This window comes from Conger conger, chromosome 9, assembly GCF_963514075.1.
Source record: "Conger conger chromosome 9, fConCon1.1, whole genome shotgun sequence".
Lineage (NCBI taxonomy): Eukaryota > Metazoa > Chordata > Actinopteri > Anguilliformes > Congridae > Conger > Conger conger.
Window position 1 is genome coordinate 15,995,064 of NC_083768.1, and position 27,901 is coordinate 16,022,964.

The 27,901-nt window shown below is 44.2% G+C and overlaps 2 protein-coding genes across 4 annotated transcripts in view; one reads left to right on the forward strand and one right to left on the reverse strand.

Annotated features, from left to right (window-relative positions):
* The first annotated feature begins 2,197 nt into the window (after nucleotides 1-2,197).
* On the forward strand, nucleotides 2,198-11,733 carry LOC133137865 (sodium channel subunit beta-1-like). 3 transcript variants are annotated; one of them, XM_061256262.1, is made up of 7 exons: nucleotides 2,198-2,512; nucleotides 4,007-4,159; nucleotides 7,010-7,176; nucleotides 8,705-8,942; nucleotides 9,454-9,595; nucleotides 9,879-9,950; nucleotides 10,297-11,733. In XM_061256262.1, exons 2-6 carry the CDS (start codon nucleotides 4,108-4,110, stop codon nucleotides 9,943-9,945), a joined length of 666 nt encoding a protein of 221 aa, XP_061112246.1. In that variant the 5' UTR covers nucleotides 2,198-2,512; nucleotides 4,007-4,107; the 3' UTR covers nucleotides 9,946-9,950; nucleotides 10,297-11,733. The 3 variants fall into 3 exon arrangements, with proteins under 3 accessions (XP_061112246.1, XP_061112245.1, XP_061112244.1); XM_061256261.1 differs by lacking the exon at nucleotides 2,198-2,512 and having other exon boundaries at nucleotides 2,899-4,159; XM_061256260.1 differs by lacking the exon at nucleotides 2,198-2,512 and having other exon boundaries at nucleotides 10,346-11,733.
* Nucleotides 11,734-14,378: 2,645 nt separating this feature from the next.
* The window catches only part of LOC133136527 (histone-lysine N-methyltransferase 2A-like), a 38,438-nt gene continuing 24,915 nt past the window's right edge, over nucleotides 14,379-27,901 (reverse strand). Inside the window, exons 21-37 of the mRNA XM_061254098.1 lie at nucleotides 27,138-27,328; nucleotides 26,807-26,910; nucleotides 26,338-26,472; nucleotides 25,919-26,077; nucleotides 25,485-25,602; nucleotides 25,220-25,298; nucleotides 24,778-24,938; nucleotides 23,970-24,143; nucleotides 20,752-23,719; nucleotides 20,568-20,660; nucleotides 20,326-20,429; nucleotides 20,077-20,211; nucleotides 19,169-19,421; nucleotides 18,680-18,787; nucleotides 18,361-18,444; nucleotides 18,022-18,151; nucleotides 14,379-17,424 (exon numbers count right to left, since the gene is read on the reverse strand). Coding sequence (XP_061110082.1) covers nucleotides 17,149-17,424; nucleotides 18,022-18,151; nucleotides 18,361-18,444; nucleotides 18,680-18,787; nucleotides 19,169-19,421; nucleotides 20,077-20,211; nucleotides 20,326-20,429; nucleotides 20,568-20,660; nucleotides 20,752-23,719; nucleotides 23,970-24,143; nucleotides 24,778-24,938; nucleotides 25,220-25,298; nucleotides 25,485-25,602; nucleotides 25,919-26,077; nucleotides 26,338-26,472; nucleotides 26,807-26,910; nucleotides 27,138-27,328 — 5,272 coding nt within the window. The 3' untranslated portion in view covers nucleotides 14,379-17,148. The remainder of the gene's footprint in view (nucleotides 17,425-18,021; nucleotides 18,152-18,360; nucleotides 18,445-18,679; nucleotides 18,788-19,168; nucleotides 19,422-20,076; nucleotides 20,212-20,325; nucleotides 20,430-20,567; nucleotides 20,661-20,751; nucleotides 23,720-23,969; nucleotides 24,144-24,777; nucleotides 24,939-25,219; nucleotides 25,299-25,484; nucleotides 25,603-25,918; nucleotides 26,078-26,337; nucleotides 26,473-26,806; nucleotides 26,911-27,137; nucleotides 27,329-27,901) is intronic.

The window sequence follows — 27,901 nt, forward strand, 5'->3', positions numbered from 1 at the left end:
TCATGCTGATTAAAACCATTTGGCAAGTTGAGCATCTTTTGTATAGTATGTCTATTTAGGTCATCAGTGTTTCAATTAGGAATATTTCTTTCTTTTGTTTGCCCCACCATTTTCCCTTTTATTCAAGACAATTTGGAAGAGTTTGAGAGCAAATCTGAGGTTCACATTAACTGTAATGGGCTTGATAATTGAGCTCATAGACTCCCTACAATTTGTATGTCACTATTTTCTAGAGTACTCTTGGAACAACAATTGTAGTTTTTTTTGTTTGTTTAGGTATGTTGATGTTTACTGTCTGCTGAGTGAGGTGTTCTCTCTAAATTGCATCTAATCTAAACTGTAATACCAGCATCCCTACTTACTAGGACACAGTGATGATGCATGTTCTTTATCACATTTTGTTTCACTCTGTCGGAAGTGTACAAGTTTTCAGGCTGTGGGGCTTGTTGTTGAGTGATGTGGGGTTTGTTTCTCATTTGCTCTCACAAAGTTACCATTTGGCATTCTCGGCTCAGAGAATGGCTCTTTCTTTGACGCTGGCGCCCAGTAATGACCATTGATTACAGATGCAAAATAACAGCCTTCCCTCCCTTCCAGGAGTGCTCTTCACATAGAATTACTGCTGACTCAGAGATGGGACAGGATCACAGTTTCGACACGCCCTGTACTGACACATTATCAGGAGTAATCGCGATAATCAGCACACGTCCATAGCATTTAACTCGCTCACTGTGGTGAAAACCCAGTATTCACCACATTTTACACTATCTTAGGAAAAATGGGTGCCCAAGCATTTGGAAACACAAAAATAACTTGTGTTCTTTGTCTTGAGTTCTGGATCTGAAGCAATCAGATACACTTTTGAATTCAAATAGCCTGGCCTCCAGCTTAGGTCCAAATAGTACTATGGCCATTTGATTTTTATTCCACTTCAATGTGAATTTCGTGGAATAGCGCTCAACTTGTCAAGGCACCATCCCATAAGTGTCATTATGTTCTTTCTGTGCAAAACAAAATAAATTGACAGCTTCTTATCCACAAACATTTGAAGTCTCATACTGACTGTGCTCATATCAGGGACATCAATAAATGTTCAAACACCATCACACACACACACACACACACACACACACACACACACATACACAAAGAAAATAAATGGCAATCTGTCACTTCTTTCTATGCATGGGTGGTGATTATGTACTATTTGATTCCACTAAATGGAAATTGTTACAGCTTTTAGTCCTTATGATTGAAAAACTGGCTGTACCAACATCTATGGTCTCCAGAAAAAAGAAAAAAACACTGCGCCAACACTGATTGCTTCTGATCACAGTACACAGTTAGTTTTAGAGTGTTATGGTAGGCTATATGGATGAGAACTTTGTTTCCTGTAAAGGGTTTTTTGCTGTTGTTTGGAAATCAAATTAGTGTACTGACATCTATTAATATCTCTGATGTATACACTGTTGGTTTTAGACTGCACTTTAAAAAAAAAATATATGACTGGTGCAGCCATTGGGATTCAAGTATTTGATGTGTTTACAGTTTTATACCGCTACATAATAATAAAAAAATAATACATTTTATAATAAAAAGTGACAATGTGTGGAGAAAGCTATCACACTAGTAATATAGCAGTAAAATGTATATATCTTTTTTCTAAATCTAAAGACCATGAAACTTTGAGGACAATAGCCTATACGCTGCGATGTTATACATGATTAAAAGTTATTAAAACTCAAGACCTATTGATCAGTTTGATTTGTGAAGAGTGAAATTATTATATTTTTACGACGGTGCCTGAACAGCTAGAACGTGTCTCCATCTACAGAGTCAAAAATCTGGTTGATATTCATTATCAATGCAGAAAATAACGAGACCAAATAAAGGTTGTGGGCTAAAAATACATCGTCATTTTACTCACTTCAAATGTGTCAAAGTAAAATAAAAAGTGACAATGAGACGCTAGATTCAAACATTTTAAAAATGTATTTTTGACATTCACATTAATTGACCTGCACTGATGAACAATCTGTTTCAAACATGTAGCTCATCATTTATGTTGAAAAGCTATTGACGTCCGAAAACCAACTTCACCTCGCTCTCTCCCTATCCTGTACCGCAATGCATCAAGAGCAAACTCTTCCCTCCCTCTCCGCTACTCCTCCACATTTCAGGAGCTGAGCAACGGAACGATTTGTGAAGGCTGACACATCACTTTTCGCTAGGGTGCATGTCCGTCTGTAGGGGAATGTTTTTAGGTAGGAGATACAATTAAGCCTACAATTTCTTAATGTCTTTAGTGTCAGATATGACACCCATTTGGCGATAGACTAGATATTATTTATGTTCCCTGCGGTTCGGTCAAGATGACGGATAGACAGATGCATCTCTAAGGGGAATCTAAAATCTTTCAAAGCCTGTCTTTTGCTTTCCCGCAGTGAAAATCGAAGAAACGAGGAAAGATACAACGACCAGTAAAGGAAAACAGGATACGAGGAAAACAGACGTAGGTTAGAGAAGAATAACGAAATGATTCGGCGTTTCATACCCTACCTTTAGGCTAGTTCTTCAGGTTGACCTCTATCGTTGCACTTGTGTAGGGCGAGTGAAGTGTATGCGTTTCTGATGGTAGTCTATTTGGTAATTATCTGTGATAAGAAAAAAACGGAATCCTACACCTTGTTCAACTCCAAATGAAATGTTATAGCCAAGTAATTGCGTTACTTAGATACATGGATGTATGTTGCCATTCATTGGGGACGTCAGGCTATTGCACGACCTTAAGTGGTCTTTTCATTTTTGGCGTTTGACTATGATATAGACGTGTTCGTCGAAAGCATGAATGCAAGTAAATAATCCGTCGATTAACACAAAGGAACAATAGGCTAATTTTAGTGCGATTGGGAAAAGAGCCTATAGGGGTTAAGGGTAGATTTGAACGAGCTACCTAGTTGGATGGCAAAATAAATGTTTTATGCAAGACCTATAGCTTGGTGCACATACACAGAATCTCAGGGCAAGTCATATAGAGGACCATGCATTCACACAGCAAAGGGAAACTTTACTAAGCGTCATTTGCTACCGAACAGCGAAAATAAGGATAGCCTATTGTCTGCGATAGCCTATGTAATATATATCGAGATATAGGTCTATGAGCAATAAGTAGTCATAAATTGCGGAAGCAATACCATGTTTCGCCAGATGAACTGTGATTAAAATGTGAGCCAAAGAGGGGGTAAAAACAAGAAAGCACTTGAAACTGGCTGCTGTGAAATAATGTAGATCGATTAAAGCCTATTTGCACAACACTTTTATTCTGCTATTTATTTATTGAAGCCATTATCTACCAACAGTGATTGTTCAGGCTTAATAAATGAAATACCAGTAGTTTTGTAGGCCTACAACCCAGTGGTGTCATCAAACCACACACTCTCCCTAAAAGAAAATTCCAGAGTTAATATACTTTGACCCTCAGCTGGCAGGAAATATCCTGCGTGGGACGTTATACGACCGAAAAACTATTTCGCCTATCACGTAGCCTACCCTACTAACTACGGGAACACCAATTCACCAAATATTTGCTTCAATTTGTACCATAAGAACAAGCAGCATTGATAACCAAGACCTTTGGGGTGTCCGCGTGAGATAATTAATAGTAACAATTTTAATGTTTAAATGCTACATTGCGGCAAACAGAAATCCGATTCAGTAGCAGAATCCTGCTAGCTAGCCTACAGTTCACCGAAGTGGTGTTATTTTTTTACTGCGCAGATCCAACTTAATGTAGTCCCAAGCGTTTAACTGTTCCTTTTAATGGTAATGATAGGAAACCTGTGTAGATTTCTTTTCACGAGAACATCAACGCAAACAGAAATATAGACCAAAGATGGACAAAGATAAAAAAATACAAATAATAGCATAATTCCACACAATCTATTTCTCTACATCACTAGGCTACGAGTAAAATCTGACAGACGAGAAAACGTCAGATTTTTTATAGCCTGGGCTACACGTTTGAGACAACGCAACGGGGCTGAGCGTTCGTGTGTGCTGAGCTGTTCAAACTACAAACTTATAAACAGCGCTGCTCAATCTGTGAGCATGTCTGCACTGCGGCGGCTGCTGATTCCGATCCTGTTGTATGCGCTGCAAGGTAAGTACTCTACGATTATCTACCATGGTATTTTCACTGCAAACGCGTAGCTTCGTGCTTGAAATGTTACCCGTTTAAGGTTTATTAAAGATATATGAAATTAATTTGCACGAGGCATTCCTGTGACATTATCAGAGTTGTTATACCGACCAACCATGCAGTAGGCTGAAGACCGTTCCTTGATTTTGTCTATTATTTGCGCTCAGAATTCTGCGTCGGTTACACAGAAAAGATTACAACCGACCAATCTATCACAAGCAGTGTGACACGCATTTGTCCCCGCGAATTTTGTGTGTGCATTTTCTTGAAACATTACGATAGTTGCGTACACCTGAAGAGGAACTGCCTCTGCTCCGGGGAAATTATTAAGGCCTTTGGATATATTTCATTTTCGTACTTTAATATAGCATAATCTGATCTGTGACCATATCAAGCTCAAGTTATGCTTGATGTCTCATTTTGTGTCTATAATGAAAGGCTAATTCTGCTCTTGAATTCACATTGTAAAAGTGCCTAAACAGCTTCGTGGTGAATTCAAACCAATTGATTGAATTCGTTATTTAAATAGTCATCATAAATATGAGTCTTCTACTAAAGATTGATAATTTGTATCCATTTTATTATCTAGTTAGGATATTTATACTAGTGCTACAGTCCTGGTTCCAAGGTGCTGTCAACCCTGATGTAAAATCCAGCTGGAAATATCAGCTACCAGCCGTTTCAAAACATAGCTTTCGCTGGTCAAACCATGTAGAGTATAGAGCTGGTCTAACTAGTCAGCCAGCTACCAGCTGTTTCGAAACCTAGCTTGGGCTGTTTTTTTCAGCAAGGAAGTAATGCATGACTAAAGGGCGTCACTGACACCACATTTAGATCTGAGCAAAAAGCCCTGTTGACGCTTTTTGAAATGCACACTTGCTCTGTGTCACAAAGCCTGCTTCATAGGCATGGGGATTCCATTACTGAGCCACAATAGGTCTGATTCTTGTTACATAACTTTTAACAAACTATTACATAACAAAGCGCCATTTTGTCTGGATTTGGCTCTCTAATCAGTTTTAGATTTGTAATCAAATAATTCACATGTGGTTAAAGTGCAGGCTCTCAGCTTTTTATCAAAATGTATTTCTCTACATTGGTTTCAACATGTAGTAATTACAGTACTTGTTGTACATAGTCCTTATTTCAGGGCACCATAGTGTTTGGGACAAATGGCTTCACACATGTTTCTGGTGTGTTCAAATCCTTCCTTCGTGCAGGTATAAAAGAACCTTCAGTATATATTCTTGATTTGAGGCTTTTGGAGTCACTTTGTTTTTGGTATTTGACAATACGAGGACCAGAACTGTGCCAATGGACTACAAGGAAGCCATTATGAGGCTGAACTGTTTGGAACATCATCAAGAAGAAAGAGCACTGGAGAGCCCAGTAATCGCAAAGAGCCTGGCAGGCCAAGACATCTTAAGAATGTTCATCATAATGACCTGTCCACCAGATCAGAAACACTCTTTGGGAGGCAGGCGTGGATGTGTGTTGGTGACTACTGTCCGCAGAAGACTTCTCATAAAACTACAGGGGGTGCAAATCACTAATTAGCCGTAAACACAGGATGGCCTGGTTACCTTTTGTTAAGAAGTACGTAAAACAGCCAAACAGAGTTATGGAAAAGGGTATTGTGGACAGATGAGACCAACATGACTTGTATCAGTGATGGCAAGAAAGCCAAAAGGAACTGCCCAAGATACAAAGCACAACCCCCCCATCTGTTAAACTTGGTGACGGGGGTGTTATAGTTATATATATATATATATGGTAGTTATAGGCTTTATGTTATAGGCTGCCACAGTCACTGGCTCACTTATCTTCAATGAGAAGATGCTTCTGTACACTTTGAAATGACATTATTAGATTAGATTGGATTCAGTGAAATGCGTCCTCTGCATTTAACCCATCCTAAAGGACCAGTGGGCAGCCATAGTATGGCGCCCGGGGACCAACTCCAGTTCTGAGGCCAGTTGCTCGGTCAAGGGCAACTGCTCAAGTTCATGCAAAAGTTTCTGAGCTCATTGGACAGCGCTTCATCCTCCAGCAAGACAAAGATACCAAACAGTACAGGCCTGGCAGAGCATCACCAGAGAAGATCTGGCGATATCTGTGGGTCGCAGACTTCAAGCAGTTATCGCATGCAAAGGATATGCAACAACGTACATAAGTTTTTATGTCCCAAACATTATGCTGCCAAAAATGCACTTTAACCACATGTGAATTGTTTCATTACGAATCTAAAATTATGGAGTACATAGCCAAATCTCTGTAATGCATTTGTCCCAAACATTACGGTGCTGACTATACTTTGTAGACTTTCATATCCAGGGTGACCTCCATATTATTTTTAACACTATCGGCCTACATTTTTTTGCAGCCAAAGTTACCCTTGCAAATCTCAGAACAGGTGGACAGGCAGTCTTGAGAAAAACGGCGTTACCTCACTTTCTTATCATTCTCCCTAACTTATAACCATGATTCTCTTTGTGAGGAGTAGCATTACATTTGTGGGACAACTGTTTCCTGCAACTGTTTCCCGCATAAGTGTAAGTTAAAGCTACTGATGTTCCTCCTTGTGAAATGGCAATTGGACATTTTGCTATCAGTGGGCTGGCCCACAAGCACTCAGCCCACAGATACTGAACACTGTATCATTTGTTTCCATTTCCAAGCTGTGTAAATGAAACCACACCTCTGGGGACTTGTGGGCCTCCCTTGCTCACTCCCCCACAATGCAGAAGGTCTGCTGTTTTAACTTGTTAAAAACATCTCCCCGTCTCTGCGCTCCTCTCTCCCGTGTGACAGTGTCCCTGTGCAATGCAGCCTGTGCGGAGGTGGACTCAGACACGGAGGCTGTGGTGGGGGCGGGCTTCAAGGTGGGCTGCATCTCCTGTAAGATGAGAGGGGAGGTGGAAGGCAGCGCCACTGTTGACTGGTTCTTCCGGGCCAAAGGCGAGACGGAGTTTGTTCACGTAAGTGACGGTGGGTTCGGAGGGACTCAGCACTGAAAGACTCAGTCTGGGTGTGTGTTGGTCTGATCAAGTTTTATGATTGGCGCCTTGTTTGGATCTGGCTCACTGATCCCTGTTGCTTGGTGCTCTGGATGATTGACCTGTGTCAGCTGCAGCAATTTTGCAGTCTTCCGGTATGGTAAGTGCACAGCTCAGCTGGTAGACTGCAGTGTGAAAAGAAGATGCATGCACTTTTGTCTCTGCATTTGCTTTGAACAGGATGCTTCTGGTGATGGGAGAATGAAGCTACACAAACTCCATTGGGTGGAGGGAATATAGACTTATCTGAACCAATCAAAAGACCGAATCAAATACAATGTTGCACCGGTTATGTTTCACACTGCCTCTTTTTAAGAGAACCACAATTTCTAAACAAAACCATGTGTGTGCAAAGGTTGTAAATTTATTGGGAAAGAAATTTGTAGCGTTGAGTAGGAAAAACTAAACTTTTCCCTATCCCATAATGCACAGCGCAGCTCGCTACGGCAGCCGGTTTAACCCAAAATACACGATGCTTCCTGTAATTGGGTCGGCTCATGTTCTCCCCACAAATGATCCGCCCCAGAATTAGTTTGTAACCGGAACGAGACCACAGTCTCAACAGGGTCTCGGTACGGTTGTTTTGGTCCGCACCAGGGTTCTATTGCTGTATTCACACCTGCCCAAAAGAACCGCACCGGGGGGGAAACGCACCAAGGTTCGATTCAAGGCAGGTATGAAAGCGCCCTTATTATGGCTCCACCCATTTTGTGGTACTGAAAAGCTAACTTGTCCCATCACTGGCTGCTTCAGTTTCCCCTGTGAAACATGTGCTGGGCTCGATTCCTCTTTAACACATTCCCTTCCCTTGCTGTCTTCCCTCAGGGGAGGTATTTCCAGACTAAATTTGTGACGTGCAACAAGCAACTTAACAGTTGCTCTGCAAGGGAGGATAGGCGATGAACAAACAAAAATGCAACTGAACCGCCCCTTGCAACCTATATTGGAAATGACCTTGTCTCTGTGTGCAAGAATTTTCTTTTCTGTCAGATGACCAGTTCATGAATAATTCATAACTACCACCCTAGCTTATGTTTAGTGATGATAGAAAAACACTGAGAATTTCTTAAAAACAAGCTTCCCCCCTCCATTCCTCAACATGGCCTCATGAATTATTCCTGAACTCCTACTAAAAATATTGCCTCTTATTTCCATTTGAAAGCATACTGATTCTCTCCTCTCTTGGAATTGCATTATTGTATTTCCCTTCTTGTTGGAAGCGTGCATTTTATGCGGGAGGGAGGAAACATAATATAATTGCTCTCGCCCCTTTCATAATTTGAAACCAAACCCCACTTGGCGTGGCCTCCATATTTCAACCTGGTATTTTGGGGATTCCCCCACTGACGGGAAGGGAATGTCGGGAAGAAAGCATACAATTTGAAATCGAACCCAGCCATGGATTCGTTTGGAGGTTGCAGAAGGTGTGTAAGCTGTCAAACTTCCCCAGATATACAACTATGAAGAACGGGTTCCCAACATTGTGGATGAACGTTTTGAAGACCGATTGGCCTGGAATGGCAGCAAGAACACAGCCGACCTGCAGGATGCCTCTATTTACATCCAGAACGTCACCTTCAATGACTCGGGCACATACCGCTGTCTGTTTAACCGCGTCCTCACCTACCCCTACTATGAGTACTCCACCAAAGCCACCAAGCTGATTCACCTCACCGTAGTGGCCAAAGGTGCGTCTTGACAGTGATTTGCTGACAGAGGGTCTTTACAAGTTACAAGCGTCTTAAAAGTAATATGTAGTATTTGCACTTGAATCAAGTTAACAAAAACCTCCCCCCAGCCTATACTTCTTCTAAAACCCACCTCTGCAATTTCAAATTTCAAATTGGTGCTGGCTCACTTACACAAAGATAAAAATGTGTGTTCTTGTACAAAATCACAATTTAAAATAATTTTGGAAATGTATGCATATGGTAGTTTAGATTGCATATCAAATTATTCAAGACACGTCTAATGTACAAAATTTACCTTAAATGCTATTTACTCACGCTAATCAGCTGCACCAGGATATGGAACTCTCCGCTTGTTCATGAGCGCCAGTATGGTTCACTGATCAATACGTCATCTGTGCGCATGACGGATACAGATTGTTAACGGATCCGGGTAATATTAAGGTTTGTGGACTCGAGCGTGGCTCCAGTCTGACCTCGGCTCAGCTGTCCTCGCCTCTTCTCCGCACAGCCACCAGGGGGACGGCGTCCATCGTGTCCGAGGTGATGATGTACGTGTCCATCATCGGGCTGCAGCTCTGGCTGCTGGTGGAGATGATATACTGTTACAGGAAGATCTCAGCGGCTGGGGATGAGGCTCTGAGAGAAAGCGCGTGAGTGAGCTCTTCCACCCCTCCCCGTTTACCCTGTTCCTGTCCTCCGGGAGGAATGGCCTCCCTCTGTCATCCCCCCCCATGGTTTCTTCCCCACACCATCCTTCAGACCTGCCCCCTAATATGTGATGTCTCTTTCTTCACCAATAGTTACTCATCTAACAATTTGGCATCTCTCTCTCCCTTGCGATGCATTTTCCAGCAGTATCTACATCTGACCTCCTACATATACTGACCTCCACCTCTTGTTCTTCCTCTCGATTCTCATGTTTGTTCCTCTCAGGGCGGAGTATTTAGCAATAGCCTCAGAGAGTAAAGACAACTGTGCGGGGGTGCAGGTGGCGGAATAACTCAGGTATGTTATACACTCGCACACTCACACTCTCACTCTCAGAGCAAGACATTACCTTCCATTACATTGCATTACATTACAAGGCATTTAGCAGACGCTCTTATCCAGAGCGACGTACAATGAAGTGCAGATTGAACACAGGAACAAGTGTGAAGAGGACCTGAGAGGACAATACGGTTCCGAGTCCTAGCGTGACCATACATGATATCATGACTGCAAGCTGGTGTATGTGTTACATCACAGCAGTAATGCCACTTTGCATACTTCATCACATATTTAACGGAATATCCACGTTATAAGTACAACAAGACAAAACACACTCCCATCAGTGCTGTTCTTCTCATTTCAGGGCAGATACCCGTTAATTTACACCACGTCACCAATGTTTTCATCTTCAGCGTTTTCTATCCTGCCTTTCCACCCACCTTCCCAACAAAAGATTTCCGGCTCTTTTGACGACCATCGCATGAAGATGTCATGAAGAGGTCATGAAGTGGACTTTTAAACTTTTTTGTACCTTAACTAGGATTTTTCCGCAGGCATTATTAGCAAAAAAGAAGAAGAAGAAAAAAAACAGCATGAGAGCACAATTTCACTATCTTCACTAAACAGGTATTAATGCAATAAGAGCAATGAATATGAGCTATATAATAAAGTACTCTCCATTAAAGGGTAATGTATCATCTTGCTAACCAGCAAAATGTATCTGCACTAGGTAATGTGATCATATTACAGATGTTAGGCTTACAGATGTAGGTTTAATGAAGAAATATCTAAACTAATGTGGTTGTGGTTTATCAATGGGGGGGGGGGGAAATGAAAAACAACTTTTTGTTAGGGCAGAGAGTGAGCGTTGTGGTTGGTTACTGATAGACACACAATATGTGTCATATATGAATCTATGTATATATCTCTATCAGTATCTTTCCCTGTCTAGACACAAACCTGCTATGCTTAAACATAAACCTGAATGTAATCCCCAGGTAGGAGGTAGGTTGTAAAGTGTCATCTGTAATTTGAATACTTTTAGAATGAACTTTTTCTTATTAAGCAACTGCAATTTATAGTATGCAATATGTAATTTACATGAATGTTTAAATTATAGATACATACTATGCATAAGATGTTGAATATGACAGTACTGAGCCAATAATGACTCTAACTACATATCAACGATCTACCTCCATCAGATATGGGCACCATTTTGCACTGAAAGAAATAGAATATTAGTATTTTTCCATGACATCAGTATGCTTTAGCATTTTAAGTTCTCCTGATCAGCTCATATTTGCATGGACAGCTTTAATGAACATTGCAGTTGTTACTTCATGCTAGCAACAAGTAGAAGTCCACCAAGCCCTACCCTGCATATTTTAAGAGGTATATATACAGCCTACATGGGACTACTTTTATTTTTTCCTTTAGTCTTGGAGTATGATTTTGGTTTGCACTTTGAGACTGAAGACATGATACATCTGCCTGCAGTATTATCCTAAATAAATCATTTAATGTAATAATCCTATCTCAGTGGTTGAGTATGTGCTACAATTAGTGCTTTAATGTTTTGTTACTTTTAAAAAAAGCTGTATGGCATGTTGTGGAAACCGGAAATGGCACACCTGGTGAGGTACTATTTACTGTCTATGTGTAAGGACATGAGTATTGTATGGGCAGAACTCCTTAATACTTCTGTATATCGCAAATATATGTCATATGTTGCAGTATGTCACCAACAATGCACACTTTAAAGCAGCTACTAATAAAGTGGGGATGTGTCGACTAAGAACTTGCAGTGTGGGAGTCCTACCAGAATTCTAAAGTATGTCCCACCATTTTTGGAATAGCAACGTTCTTCAATTCAATTGACTCACTGCTGAAATGACCATAAGCACTGATTCTACCGTCTTCCCACAGAACTGCTTCTTGCTGAAGACTTGTGTAAATTCCAAATTGTCATAAGCTGGCTAGGTCATTAGGGCCAAGAGGTGTCAATTTGAGTCTGTCAAGGAATAGGTATAAGCTGTATGTAAGATATGGGGAGAAAGAAACAAACAAAAAAGAACACCATCATGGACCAGAAGAGGGGAACATCCAATAAGAATTTAACATAGGACTGTTTAAATGTACTCAGTTTGAATTACAAAATTTAATTTAACATTTACATTTTAGTCATTAAGCAGTTGTTTTTCATCCAAAGTGATTTACCATTGCATAAATTCAAGTTAAAAGCATCAAATCCATAAATGGCAAAACACGCATGAAAAGCAGCTCTAACCAAAAACAATGGTCATCGTAAGTGAAAGGTTTTCTTCCCCCCCGCCCCCTTTTCTCGGGGGGGACTAAGGTACTGTTTGAAAAGCTGTGTTTTCAGTCTGTGTCGAAATCTGGGCAGGGATTCTGCTGTCCTGACAGTGGCAGGCAAGTCATTCCACCACTGAGGAACCAGAACAGAGAAAAGGCGTGAACGTGCAGCTCGTGCAGCTCGTAGTGAGGGGACCACAAGGACCCGGCAGACTGGAGTGGTCTTGCTGGAATTAAATTAAAGTATAAAGATAGAGAAGTGGGGCAGTCCCCTTAGCAGCCTGGAATGCCAACACTACCGTATACCAATAGGCAGCCGGTGCAGGGCCATGAGAAGTGGGGTGACTGGAGCTGACCCGGGCTGGTGGTCAGGCGGGCTGCATACGCTGGGAGACCGGCCAGGGGGCAGTAATCCAGGTGGGACATGACGAGTGCCTGGACAGGGAGCTAGGTGGCTTTCTCCATCTGGAGATGACAGATACGGCATACGTTACGGAGGAAGAACCTGCAGGTTCTGCCAGTGGAGGATATGTGTGGAGAAAGGGTGAGATGGTCATCAAGGGTCATCCTGAGATTCTTGGCTGTGGGAGGAAGACACTACAGTCAGAGTAGTGACAGCCAGTGAGAGTGACAGAACGACAGAACCATGTTAGGTGGAATCGTGTAGGAATTACAGCCCTTTTGAGAGTCCCCCCCCAATTTTAGGGGACCAAACGTAATTGGACAAATGAACACAAACTGAAATAAAGTCACCATATTTAAAATTGCAATCAATGATTGTCTGAAGTCTACAGCCGCTACCCACAAGACGCTGGGTATGTTCCCTGGTGATGCCCTGCCAGGCCCTACAGCCCTTTTTCTGTTACAGGTTCTGCCTGTTACGAGGGCCCGCCTTCAGTCTGGTTTTCAGCAAGTGAAATTCATGCTTAATTGGACTGAGGTCAGGTGATTGACTTGGCCAGTTGAGAACATTACACCCAGGTTGCTTTGGCTGCATGTTTAGGAACGTCCTCCTTGTGTGTCGTCCAATCAGTTTGGATGCATTTGCTTGGATCTGATCATAGTCATCATTTTATTTCAAATTCAACGTGCTGGAGTACAGAATCAAAACAACAAAAATATTTGTCACTGTCCAAATACTTACGGACTGCACGCTATACTATGTCAGATCAGGGCCCTACATGGAGACGGGGTACAGAGCTCAAAAACAAGGTGAAAAATAAGCCGCCTTCTGTCCCTTGTAGGATTAAATTAAATTGGGAAAAGGGACAAAATCATCTAAATAAAAGTGAAGTCCCCAAAGTGGCATTGCTACGCTCATAGATCATATTATAACCCCCTGCTGTCCATTAATTCTGGTTTTACAGCCCTTTTCTTTCCACCGCCGGAAACCATGCTTGATGAATGGCATATTGTGGCAAAATATGATAGTCATTCCATCTGCACAATGGGCGTGTTGTAACCGTTCTAAGGATTTGTGATGAATGGGAAAATGTAGAGAAAGAGAGGATCCCAGCCAAATCATAAAACTAAATAGAGCAGTATCATATCAGCCTGTCACACAATCAAAAACTGAAGTCAGATGATTGACTTGGGGTGCATTCCTCTGTCCTGAAAGGATTGGTTGTTCTCCTAAATCACTCTGGGTGAGACTTGACAAAAGCAACTGCAGTAGCATATCAACATTTTAAAAGTGGATCATTATTTTAAGACAAGTATTATAATTAACATTAAAAATTAAACTAACGAACATCGATTGCCAGAGATTTTAAATTGTGGTTGATGGGTTGTACAATTACAACTGAAATATGACTTGCAGAATCAGTAGTTATTCTGCATCTTTAGTGATAAACTCCTAGCTGCACAGAAAATAAACAGAAAAATGTCAGTTCGAAGTGAGCAAAAATAACTGTCCGGCCAACTACTGGGATGGCGAGTAGTGGGTGTTCTTCCCCCGCGCACTGCTAGAGAACGGTTTCATTGTTCTTAGAGGACATTAAGAACTGGACTGAATGCAATATAATTGCCTGAAGTGTTTTCTTAATCAAGCATGGGGTTTCTGGGGAACAGTCTATATCGTCGTTTTTACATTATTCAAAAAAGCTTTTGGAAAAAATGTACCACAGTTAATTGCTTTTTGTTCAAACTTCTTAATCTTTATTAAGCAAAGAACATCATAAATAAAAAAGTGCATAGAAAATTTTAAATGGGTTTAGAAATTTGTATACAACTATGTACAGACAAAGGTTCTCTTTATACAAGGTAGCAGAGCCAAGGTTCACAGATTTTTGCCCTAAACTTTATTCTTTGTTAAAATAAGCCTACATTGGTACACACAGCTCACCACAATTCGCAGGAGATCTCAATGGGCAAGTCAAGTTTAACTATGTAATTGCATCCTTCATCGCACCCTCAGGCCGTTTCTGCAGGAGAGTTTAAACTGAGCAGATATCTTACATTTGCATTCTCTCTATCTTCACAAGCTACTGAGGTAGTATCCCTGTGAGAAATTGGTAGGCGAGTGGAGACACAAATGAACAATTGCCAGTTAGAATAGGAAATATAAGATAAAGCAAGTGTAAGGCCTGGCTCAGTCACTTCTACACGAAGAAGAAGTGGGATTTCAAAAGCAATCAATTTGTATTTCTGTGCAAAGATGGATGCCCACGCAACACTGAAGCAACTGTGATGTTCAATCGTGATCAATGCACATGCTCCAGCATATGCAACCAGAGTATGCATGTAACTGAAGTAGGAAATGCTAGAAGGATTCAAACTGGAGAAGTTGCACATTATTCAATAAAACGGAGTATGCATTTATACAATTTTGACTGCAAGTGAAAATGTACTTGATGGCAGAAATGGAACAGGAAAAAAAAGAAGCTATTTTCTGTTGCATTTCCCATTGCAAATGCTAATTATTGATTCCTGCTGGTATCCAAATAAAGAATGTTTATAATATATATATTAAAAGTTCTAAATAACCTGGCTCAATACACAACCTTTGTTTCTACTATAGGATACATCACAATATATTGCCGTCTTCCCAACCCTAAGCACGACCATTTATTTTCAAGTACAGGGAAGTAAAGGAAACTAATATCAAGTATAAAGAATTAAATGAAATAATATAACCATATTAACCATGGTTTTACCACACTGTTGGTATAACAGAACAAACAAACAAACAAACAAAATCCCTGGCACAAATTTGCCCGTCACGGAATTCTTATTTTACAATTCCATAGTTTGAACATGTTAAGAATGAGCTGCACTACGAAATACAGAAGCAATCTTTAACACACAACGGCATTTTCTAATGACATTTAACTATAAAGACCTATGTACAACTGAGTAACGAGTCATAAGCTTTAAGGTGCTGAATGCTTTCTCATTAAATAGCGCATTGTGGCGAATTTGCAGATTTTGTCTCTAATGCGATAGATCTCATTGCCATCTGGTTTCGGTAACGCTCTGCCAGTGGAAAAAATGCTACCTGGTCATTTCCAAAATTGCATTCCCCGACCCAAAAACAAACAAAAATAGTCACACACACTAGCTGTAGAAAACACTAGAACCGACCACACTTTCAACTTGGAGTGTTCTCCCATTGGTTTAACTGTTTTGCATCAGTGTTTAGCCTGACTGAGATCTGGACTGGTGACTGTCAACACACCTGATTGAGAATTAAAACTTTACCAGCAGTGCCGAACGGGGGGTCCATGAACCACAAGGAAGCGACACTCCACAACATTTTTGGGAAAAAAAAAAAAAAAAAAAAGAAGTAGAATACATTAAATGAACCAGTAACTAAAGTCCCTTTGATAAATAGCGGACTCATCGATTATTTACATCAGGAAACCAAATGAACATTTAACCATATAAAAAGCTCTGACGGGAGCAAGTCCTTTCTCTTGCCCTCCCACTTGGGGGTCCGTGCTCACAGCAGGATCAAAAATGCCGGACAGAAAACTTGCACCAAGCGGATAATCACATTAAACTTCACACGGGTGTGTATTTCACACTGGTGTGAGTACAGTGCAGGTGAGACAACAGAAGAACACAAAGCAACAGTCAGCCATTATTGGGTTATCACAATATAGTATCATAGTATCAAAATTCTATTTAGCTTTGTTCTGCACAGACCAGAGAGAGCACTGGAAAAGGGATGGGGGCAGCACTTCTGCGGGGGTGTCACAGACCAACAGAAGAAGAAAAGTGGCGGGAGACGAAGAGAGACTGAAGCAGAACTGGCCAGTGATGGTAATGAACAGAACTTGGCACTGCGTTTGTGGATGTTCCCCTTTAAAGACAAGGAAAGGAACCAGTTTGAGGACAGCTTAACTTGCCCGTTCAGCTGGGGGGAGACTGCTAGAGCGCGAGACAGAAAAGTCACACAAACCAATGCATGCCTGGAAAAGACTACACCAAGCACTACATGAGGACGAAACCTGAACCGGAATCCTCCGACTGGAGTTCATCATAATCTTTAACACAAAACATCGACCTCCTGTGCTCTGCGGTGAGCAAGCACAGTCAGTAACCCAATGACTTGGAATGCAGAAGGTTAGGTTACTGTTGGAGAGTAAAATGCCAGCAGACGCTGATGTTTAGTGTCCAGCTGTTTAATGAATCAGTCCTTTTCTTCCTTTTCTCACGGATGCAGGGCTGCGACCGGTGAAGACACGCTCAGTGCTGCCAATAAAGGCGGAGCCCAAGTTCTCTGCCTCTGGACATTCCAGCACTTTCTAGAACACCGGCTGTCTCCGCCGTCGTTTTATTTCCAGAGTAGTATATTCTCCCGCACCCCCAAGACAAAGTCTAGATGATTCTCCCACCTCTAGAGTAGTCATGGAAACCTTGCTCCCGGTTTGAAACCCCCGCCCCGGACCGCCCGGCCCTAGTTGAGGAAGCGTCGACAGCGACGCGCCCCGCAGTTGCAGAGCAGCTTGCTGCGGTCGTCCTCGATGGGGAACTTGTAGTCGTACGTGAGCTCCTCGCCGCGGTAGATCTTGCGCAGGGCGAAGATGACGATGTGCTTCTGGCCCTCCACGTTGATGACGCGCGAGTAGCAGTTGGGCTCGCAGGAGTGGTTGATGAAGCGCGCCGCGTTGCCGTACATGGTGGCGTCCACCACGTCGAAGTCGTCGATGCGGAACATGTAGCAGCCGATGCCCTGCGGGTACGTGGGGAAGCATTTCGCAGGTTAGGAGGGGGAAGAAGATAAAAGTGCGGAAGTGGTCGTCTAAGAGAAGACCAGACGGGAGAACGGGGGCTGCTGGGATATCTAGCTGGGATGTCTGAAGTAGGATTGTTTTAGATCTTGTCGATGCTGTCAATTTAGAATTTACATTTTTAGAGAACTCAGTCATGTGTGCACATCCTTCAAAAAGTATCTAGCAAGCTTTTTCTTTTTCCTGTTGGGCTGTGCAGCCACTACCCTAGAGGACTGCACTACAAACACAAGTAACAGATGTAGACAATATGCTCCCAGTTTGACAATGACTTCACTATTTGTGGAGGTGGGGAATATCCTAACTTAATCAAAACCATGCCTCTCTAGAGTAACACTATGGCTGTTGCTAATGGCCGCAGTGGGTTACTGCTATCAGGCTGTAATCTTCATAGTGTATCCCGTCATTTTCTTAATTATACTTATTCTTAAAAAGTTTTTTTAACCTTATGAAGTGCTTTGAGATTAATCCATTGACTTGCTACATAAAATAACTATTGTGATAAGGTAATTATATGACAGCCCTCCAGGAAGTCTCACCTTACTGTCGTAGTACTTCTCACGTTTGTCAGTCAACACGGCGCGAATGACCATGCCTGCATACTCAATCACCATCTCCCCCGCATCAATGTTCCTCTTGCAGAACAGGCCACGGCCATGAATGGCAGATCTGTAAACACAGATTATGGTTAATGATGGTGGATGCAGTTATGGTGGGGCTGAAACACTTGTATTGGTGAAGACTTCCACTGTCATGCCACAGGAAATGGGCTTCCCTCCCCCTACCCGCGACTAAACCTGGCTGCGTTGTGGTGGACGGCCATCTTGTCAGGCCTGGATGTAAGAGAAGAACAGTTAGATAACTCTGACCGCACAGACCTGTACACGCCTACAGCTTCTTTGGACGTCTTCTCCAGATGTCTGAAACGCATGGCCATGGGGAGCTCCAGGCTTGTGGCGCGTCTGAAGGGAGGGGTAGGGGGGGAGGGAGAGAGAGATGGAGAGATGAGAAACTGTGGTGAGAGTCATTAAGTCATCAAGGTCCCCCAAGACAAAATCGACTTTGTGTCCACACTTCTGCAATGCAAGCGGCATTTATTAGTACTAATCTGGAGTGCTGGCTTTTCTCCGATTCAGAAACAAGCAGTGCTGAAATGACATTTTCCTCAAAGGCCTGAAATTTTAGATTTGGTCTGACCTGGTAGATTTGAGTGGGACTTCATCCTCCTCCTCATCATAAGCCCCAATGTCCGGGAGCTGCCTGTGCTGGGAGGCCAGGAAGTTAAACATGTCGAAGGTGGACTTCCTGTGAGGAGAAAGAGGGAAGACCTTCATCGGTTGGCCCTCAAATCACAAAAAAAACATCTACATAATGCTAAACAAGAGCAGGGTTAACTTGACATCATTCTTTGTCACCATGGAGACAAGATGGCATCTATCGGAATGTACCATTCACAAAGACTATTTAATATGGTTAAACAAATATAATAAATACAGAACTACGTAATTTGACTTATTTCTTATTAAACAAATTTATGAGTGGGTAGTAAACCACATTGGTATTTCTTAACACGTCTGTTTGGCAACGGTGCTGACCTATAAACAGGAATTGATACCAATCATCAGACCAATTCAAACCAGCCAACCCGGACGTACAGGCAGCAGACGTGTAAAGCAGAGCTCTCACCGTAGGTGGACCTCGGCCCGGGCGCAGCCGCTAGGGTTGATGGGCAGCTCCTCCTCCTTCTTCTCTTGATGGTGGAAGCGGAAGCAGTGGCTCTGGCAGCGGGAGGCCCCCCGGAGCTGCTCCACCAGGAAGACCACGGCATCGTGGAGGAAGCCCAGCATGCGCGCACCGCTCATGCTGGCGAAGGACAGCTGCTTGAGCCGGTAGCCTGACCGCGCCTCCTGCACTCCATCCACCACCGCCCGCCATGCCACTGTGCGCCATGATGGGGTCGAGAGAGAGAGGGGAGAGAGAGAGAGAGAGAGAGGGGGGGAGAGGGAGAGAGAGAGAGAGAGAGAAAGAGAGAGAGAGGGGGGGAGAGGGAGAGAGAGAGAGAGAGAGAGAGAGGGGGCGAGAGCGAGAGAGAGAGAGAGAGAAAGAGAGAATGGGTTAAAGTTTAAAGTTTATTTTCCTCCAGCAGTGTAAACAAATATCTCAACACACAGTCAAACAAAATGTTTTAAAATAAATAAATAAATTTTAACTTCCAACATAATTCGGAAATTGCGCCGTGGAATTCCAAGTGAAATGGACATACCTTCTGAAATGACCCTCTTATAGGATTTTGTACATTAGCACATCATTAATTTACCTCTATAAATGTACTTCACTGGGTACATTTGAATCTACTTCTACAGTAAGAGACAGTGCTGAAAATGCTCCCCACTCAGAAGATGCCCCAGGGATTAGCATAAGCGTAGAGACCCTTTTCCTTACACAAGAGCTCGTACCTCATATTTATATTCAATTTCATTGTCTATCGGTAGTGCCAATGACAGATATCATCTTATTCAATGTCATTACTCAGAAACTCATTAGAGAGGAGCAACTTTGCGGAGTGAAAATCCCTCCAGATTTGTGTTTCTCACCCTCTATGCTGTCGGCCTCCACACTGAAGCCATCCTCACTGGTGATCTCAAAGCGCAGGTGGGGCTGGTCTCTGTTGGGTGGGGTTTCCTCCAACTCGGGGGGAGGACTCTCATCATCAGAGCTCAGGCTTGTACCTGCGAGGAGGGGAGTCTTCAGTGTTATGAGGGACCCTCAAATTCACACCCTAGGAGGGCACACTACATTCAGGCATGGAAGCATACAGACAGGAGAAAGAGGGGTCGACCTACTTGAGAAATCACTGTCGGTCAGGGAGCTGCTGTGCGAACAGCCCCAGGCAGAGGGTTTCGCGTTACCTCGAGACACTGTGGACAGACGATTCCATTGGCCAGATCTGCAACGCAAAGCGAGAAAACCATGTCAAAACAGACAAAAATACATAAATAAAATAAATAAATAGAATTTTCAGCCTAGCATGGCCTAAAATGCCACAAAGCAATCGAGCATATTTTTTTGCATAATGAAAGCCCACCTTGTGTTCTCAGAGTCATTGTTGTAATCTTCCTTCAGCTTGTCCAGTTCCTCTTTAGCAGATGGCATTTTGATGCGAACACCCCCAAGTCTGCTGTGAAACAATAGATAATCCATGCTTAAAATAATCAGCTTCAAAGACAGATCACCAAATAATTAACTTTTATAACACTCTCCCCTCTGACCTGGCTGCCATAGAGCTGGCTTTCTGCGGCTCCTCCAGACCATCAGGGGACTCTGGATCAGCAAAGTCCACCTTGGACTTCTTGGTACTGCTGCGCCCGGGTGTCGAGGACACCCTCTTGACTCGGACCTGAGAGCGTGAAAGGGTGGCGGTGGGCTCCGTTCCGAGACACAGACCAGAGGGAAGCACCACGGGCCCCATGGTTTGGACTTTATTCAGAACAGGATGTACACGGAATTGGGAGGGGCTTAGGACGCTGGTCTGAAGGGTGTTCTGTTGACTGCTCATGGCTTGGTTTATTATGGCTTCAGCACTACCACTGACAATGGACCAAACTGATGAGTCAGGCCTGAGGTCGGACTTGGACCGTATGTTGGCTACGGCGCCTCTCCTCCTGGGCTTCTTCTCCTCAGCTGCAGTGCCCCCCGGGGACCTTGCGCTCACAACTCCTTTGTTCCGGTAGGTTATGACATGGGTAGGGGCGGCAGGGTTGATGACCATTTGCGGGGAAGTCACCACCCTTTGGACCTGGGGCATGTTGCCTGTCGTGGAGGGCGTAATAGAGAGACTGCCACCCTGAAGGAGTCCGGCGATCCTGCTGATGGAACTGTAGGATGGGCAATTGGAGGTAGGTAGCTGAAAGGTGTTGCTCTCCGGGTTCTTGACGAAGATCTGACCTTGGCTGTTGACAAGCAAGACCTGTGGGGGTGCATGTTCCATGCTGGAGCTGCTCATCTCCCGCACTGTGAGGATCGTGTGGCCTGGCAGTGTCTGGGAAATGACCTGTTGTTGTGGGGTGAGCACCGGCTTGGGGCTGGAGATGTTGATGGAGATGGTTCTGGGGGCTTCCCTCTGAATGGCTGCAGAGTTGATCCTGTTGATGATAATAGGGGCTGAAGATGGGGTACTGCGCATTTGAAATGAGCGAGTGGCAATCGCAGGAGAAGATGGCAAGATCCTCACAGCCGTGGTGGAAACCGGCCGGGTAGGTTGCCTACCACCCGTGGATGGCATTACTCTGGTCCGTATACTCCGAATCGATGCCTGTGGGGCCATTGTAGCTTGAACGCAAGTAATAGGAGTGGGGTTGGCTGGGGGCACAGGTAGTTGTACGGCTGGGCTGATTCTCAGATAATCCACAGGGGTAGGGCTGGGTACGGGAATGCTGCTTATTATGGGACGATCCGTTGCCACTTCCTGGTTCTTGTTCACAGGTGATACAGCAGGTGAATCATCATCTTCTGTCCTTTCCGTAAGATAGAGAATGGTGCCGTCGTCAGCGACAAAATGCCCACTGTCAGGATCGAGGAACATCTCTCTGTGGACTTCTGTGGGCTCACTGTGCATTGGCACCTCATCTGAACCTGTAACAAGGTCAGCGTATGCCGCACTTGATGTTGGAAGGTCACTGCTTTCGCAGACTAGGAAGGTCCCAGAGACGGTTTCGGAATTTGACCCTTGCAGTAAGGAGAGCTCTCCTTCCACTGATCCCTCTGTGAAGGTGGCCTCTGTGGTGCTGGACTCACCTTCTCCTGGCACAGTCTGCACCTCAAAAATAATTGTGGGCTCCTCTTGTGCTGCTGCCTCTTCTACACTCCCATTTTCTAAAGACGAAATCACTTCAATCACCTGATGGGTTTCAGCGTCCACGCCCATGATATTACTTTCAATGGGTGAAATGGCCTCCATTGATACCTGAAAGGTTTCCAATAGTGGAAGAGCATCGTCTTGCTGTGTGGAATCAACTTCTAAGGATTCAAGAGGATTCATCTTCTGGGCTTCTAAAGCTGATAAGGTATTCGCTTTGGTTGAGGTTAAAGATTCCTCACTGTATGATGAGGCTTCCAACTGCCCTTTTGTACAGGCTGGACTTGGAGAGGGTGTGCTTGGGTGATTCAGGCCATTACCTTGATTGTCTTCTTGGGGTGGAACCTCGGGCAACTGGGTTGGGTTCTGGGCTTGGCCAGTGCTCTTTAGGTTACGAGTCCCATCATTGGTTGCTTCGCTGGCATCGCTTTCAGTCCCGTCGTCGATGCCATCCAGCTGGGGGATAGACTCCGAGGAAGGAGGGACGAGGACTTGTTCAGGGTCCTTGGGGGCCTCAGCAGTAACAACAGTACGAGAGAAGTCAAAGTAATTGTCCATGTCCTCATCGGAGGAGACGTTTGCCCACTCCTCTTTGGCGGACGTCATGGGGAGAGACAGAGATTTGACAACAGCTGCTGCTTTGTCACTGTCGTCTGCGTCATCACCAAGCTCGTCCGGGTTCACCTCTACTTCCTCCCCACCCACCACGATCTGCGCCCCGCAGCTGCTCACGTTCAGCAAGGTATCGGTGAACTCCAACTTGGTGTTCAACATGGACGCCACGGCTGCGTCGGACTCCACGTCAAAAGGGGTGAAGGGGAACTCCTGATCGGAGATCATGTGGGAACTATTTCCTTGGCCGGAGTCGTCACAGAGTTGGGGAAGGCCGGTTCCGTCCACTTCCAAAACATCTTCAGGTTGCATTGTGGTCAAGATGTCCTGGGGCACCTGTGCCGAATCTGCTTTGCTCACTTCAAAGGGAAGTCTGGGCATGGAAAAGTTGCAGAGGGTCTGGGAGCACTGGCCGCCAGGAAGGGACAGCGAGGGGCTGCTGACTGGGAGGAGCCTTGAGGTAGTGTGGGGAGCAATGACCGTTCCCCTGGCAGAGGGAGCACTTCGACCGACACGCCTGGCTGGGGGAGAGGGCTGCAGGTTTTCCGTGGCACTGAGGGGAGAAAGTGGGGAGAGCACCGGATGGCTTTTGGAATGAAGGGGCTCGACCGAACGGAGCGAGATGGGCTCAGAAAGGACGCCTGAGAGGGGAGAGGTGACACGGCTCCGAGTGCTGCAGCCGTGGGAGATGGGGCCGTGGCGACGTGGGCGGCGGGCCTCCTCCAGGTCAGCGATGGTCAGAATGGGGTGGGACTTAGAGGATGCATTCCCTGCAGGTAGAATAAGGAAGATGACACTACTGTGAGACTTCCAGGAGCAATGTTATCCATTAACACTAAAGTGTTTAGTGCAAAATGAAAGATACCCATTGTATAACAACAATCGTAAAAAAATTTTTTTTACAGATTTACACAGATCTGTCCACTTATATGAAACCAGTATTGAACAATTTCCTATGCCAGCAACTAGTGTAAAACGCCAAAAGAAAAACTATGATGTCACAAAAGCTACAATTACTACCTGGGGATGGCAGAGGTCGGCAAATTCCACCGGCTGGTCTCCTGGCTTGTGAGTAGCTGGGAACTTTTGGTACAGCTCCTGTGTCTTGTTTGGAGGTACGAGATGGTGTGCTCGGTGGTGTTTCAAGTGCTGGAGGATTAGGGAGAGCCATCTCAGGCTCTGGCAATTCCATTTCTGTCAGAAAAAAAAAGAAAGAAAAGATTTTACAATGGCAACTATTTTTATGCATTTACTGTCTTTTTTCTTTCAACATTGCACATTGCTTCAAGTGAAAATGCACACATGCGGATGTGCAATCAGAGCTGGGATCTCCAATTAACACTTTCACTGTTCAGAAGACTATGGTACTGAAACTTCTGTGTGCTTTACCTGCATTTCCAATCACAGTTTTGTGCAAAGTGTGTTCACAACACAGCCCAAAAGAACAGTCACTTTAGATAATGTGCCTGGGAATCATCTTACACATTGACGGTATGATTACTGAAGGTATTACAACTGCATGTCCGTATGTGAAATGGCATTCTTTACATTTTTTCATAGCAGACTACATCTCATTGATTGCATTACTATAACTCAACATGATTTCTTATCCGCTACAACAGCATCATTACTCCTCTTTTTGTTGCATCTACTGTGAATTTAATCTCCTGACATTCTGTGAACATTTTACTGATCTGCAATATCAAATGAAACCGATAGATTCAGCTACTGCATGAACTGTGGCCTTAATCGATTCCCTTGCAGAGGGCAGCGCAAAGAGTGAACTGTTTGACACTAAATTTCCTGTTACAAACAGGCGGCAGCTGACCTGTGTGGGCACTGGGGCTGTGTACAATGGTGCGGTTGTCTCCCTGATCGAGTGGCTCCTCGATGGGTTTCTCCTGCACTGATGGGCGCAGCTCCTTCACCTTGCAGGTGTACCTGCAGCGCCGACGGGGATCCACTGTGCTCCAGTACCAACGGGAGCACCTGGGGGTAAGCAGGGACATGCAAAAATGAACTTGTTTCAAAATAGCTGAGCTACAAGGCCAAAAAATTATAAAAGGGTAGACAAAGGTCACCTCGACCAAAATTATGACTTGTGTGATTGAACAATAGAAAACAACAGGAAAAAGATGCAAGGGGCCACGGTAACCAGAGCCAATCATAATATGCTTTTTACATAACATTTCCGACCACATGCTGAAAAGGCATTAAAATTCCACCAGACTTGAGCAACTGGACTGCAAAGTTGTGAAATCAGTACTTACTGATAGCCCACAGGGAAGAGTTTGCCCTGACTCGGTGAAAGTTCAGTCAGCACTCCCAAACTGTTGATCAACAAAGACCCTGGGGAGGACATAATTATAAGCTGGCCTCACTTTCACACACCTTCGCCATTAAATCGAATGATAAATATCAACATAATACCTAAATATGATACACAAAAATACATAGAACAAGCCCCTCATAATTATAGAGCATTCCTGCCTAAAGAAAAAGCACAGAGCATAATCCCAAGGTCAGGCCACCCACCTATCAGCATGTTAATAGATTCTGGCTCCAAGCCAGTCAGAAATTTCCGGCGGAGACTGATTCCTTCGAAGTCCACAAAGATCCGCCGGAGAACCTCAAATCCATTCCCAGTGACGACCTGCAATGCAAGAGAAAAAAAAGCGTCTAATGTCGAATTTCCTGCTGCATTTTCCAAGCCGAGAACACTTGTGAAACCAATTCTTCAGAGACAATATCAACAACACAAACATTTTCCTTAAAATTGTGCACTTATGCCCAAAAGCTCAGGCTTGTGCACCATGACAAATCTCTAGATGGAGGAAAACGCTATTTAAACGCGAGATGCCTTCTAAATATTTGGAAAATATAATAGTTTGGAAATATTTCCTGTGATGCACTGCAATAGACGTGTTGTCTTTTGTGCAACCATAACAGGTCAGCATTCCTCCATGTACCTTCTCAGAGATGAGGTCTCGATGTGCCTGGCAGAAGACCTTCTTGTCATCCTGGAAGACGCAGTTGCGGGCTCGAGCACACATGAAGTGGTAGTTGCTCTGGCAGGAGGTCAGACAGCAGCCCACCGTCGCTCCCGTCTGGTTACAACGCTCACAGCGCTGTACAGGACCATTAAAGAGAGATCAGGGGTCTGTATGCATGTATACACTTGCAAGAGAAAAGACACTGAAGGCAGATGCTGTCCGGTATGTAGTGTTACACAACATCAATCAAAATCAGTGAACAAATGGACTGAGTGAGAGTAAATCTTTGTAGTGTTAGAGCCTTTACACACTACACAAAATGTTTAACAAGAAAACAGTTAGGACTATTGGGTGACAGGTTATTGCACAGACAGGAAAACTGGCTTCACACTGACCATGAAGCGCCCCCTGGCGACGGCACTGTGCACGTGCATGAGAGAGCCGTTGTCCTCGTACACTTCCGCCGACCATAAGGAGCAGTTCAAATGTGCCCACTCGTTTTGACCCAGATACAGCAGACGGCCGGCGTCCTGGACGGGCGGAAGAGAACATCAAAGAACGTTCCCACTAGGTTTCGGTGCAATCAGTGAGGGAATCTCCATTTGAATACATCTAAATACAATCCTTTTATTCATCTTAAAAGCTCAGGCTGAACCCACATCGGCAAAGGCAGGAGGCAGAATGTTGCATAAACAAAAAGGCCCTTTGTAGTCTGTGTGCTTTGTGTATGTGCGTGTGTGTATGTGTGTGTCTGTGTTCTGCAGAAGTACATTAAACCCCAAAGAAGAGGTGTTTGCCCACATAAATATGACTATAGAGAAGCTAAAGGTCCTTGTGCGGGCCTAAGCAGGGAGAAAGGCTCACGTTGGGCTTGGCATCCCCATACTTCTGGCACAGGGAACACTGCCGCTCATCTTGCTTGGTCCAGCTGGACTCTGGGTCCGCAGCGACCTGCCGTCCCCTCTTTTCTGTACAGCAGTAAAACGGGGTAGAAGATTACACAATTCACAGTGAAGACCAAGCCCCTGGGTTTTGATGGGAACAACAAAACCATCAAATCACATACAAGTGAATTCATGAGCTGATGATGAAATGCTGCAACAATCGCCAACCATTTACTCCCAGTCCAAATACCACTGCATTAACATGGTCAGTGGTCTGACCACTGTGTGACAGAACATACGAGCACTAGTACCTTGGAACTTGTGGGAGCTCCCGGTGTTCCTGAGTGTTTTGTGGGAGGCGGGTGTGATGGGAGAGAGTCCCTCTGTCGGTGAGACCTGCTGGGGGTCCCCTGGCTCACTGACACACGGGTCCTCCCTCTCCCTCCACTGGGCGTAGAGGTGCTCAGAGGACGGGGGCAGCACAGCATTGGGGAGCATTCCACTACGGGAGAGTAAAGAGTAAAGGCACTAAGGGAAAAATGCAGTTGCACTGATCAGTATTCATTGCTGCATCCTCTGCTATCGATCCGGGAGAGAGTCGTGCCTCTGGCCGCAGTTGACATTGGCACAGTCTGAATTCACATCAGACTGCGGGGCAGAGCCATGCAGAAAAACAGCGCATTTGCAGAATGAGCTACCAGCAGCCTAAAATAATTCATTTTAAGCAAACAATTTAACAGGAGAGAACAGAAACACATTTTTGATGCACTGAGAGTATTATTTACCACATCTCTGTGTTTACCATGATTCTGTATCGATTTCACTTGTTACCATGGAAATTATCCAAAAGTCTTTGACTCTGAAGACGATGTCGTAGATGTCAAAATGTCAGCCTCCCCTGTCCATTAAACTCTTAGCTTTGTGTGCTCTACCGTTTCTTATGTTGGGCAAGTCCCCATGTGTGAAGTTGTCTGGGTAAGGAGTGTTATATAACATATCACTGTTCAGAGTTCTGCCTCATAAGAAAGCCATTATCTACAAATGAAGGTATAGCAGTTTAAAAAAAAACAAAAAC

Excerpts from the sequence above, each read along its gene's own strand:
- LOC133137865 (XM_061256262.1), top strand. The coding sequence starts at position 4,108 with ATGTCTGCACTGCGGCGGCTGCTGATTCCGATCCTGTTGTATGCGCTG. Across the intron at positions 7,177-8,704 it reads GCGAGACGGAGTTTGTTCAC|ATATACAACTATGAAGAACG; the intron begins GTAAGTGACGGT and ends AAACTTCCCCAG. Across the intron at positions 8,943-9,453 it reads CCTCACCGTAGTGGCCAAAG|CCACCAGGGGGACGGCGTCC; the intron begins GTGCGTCTTGAC and ends TTCTCCGCACAG.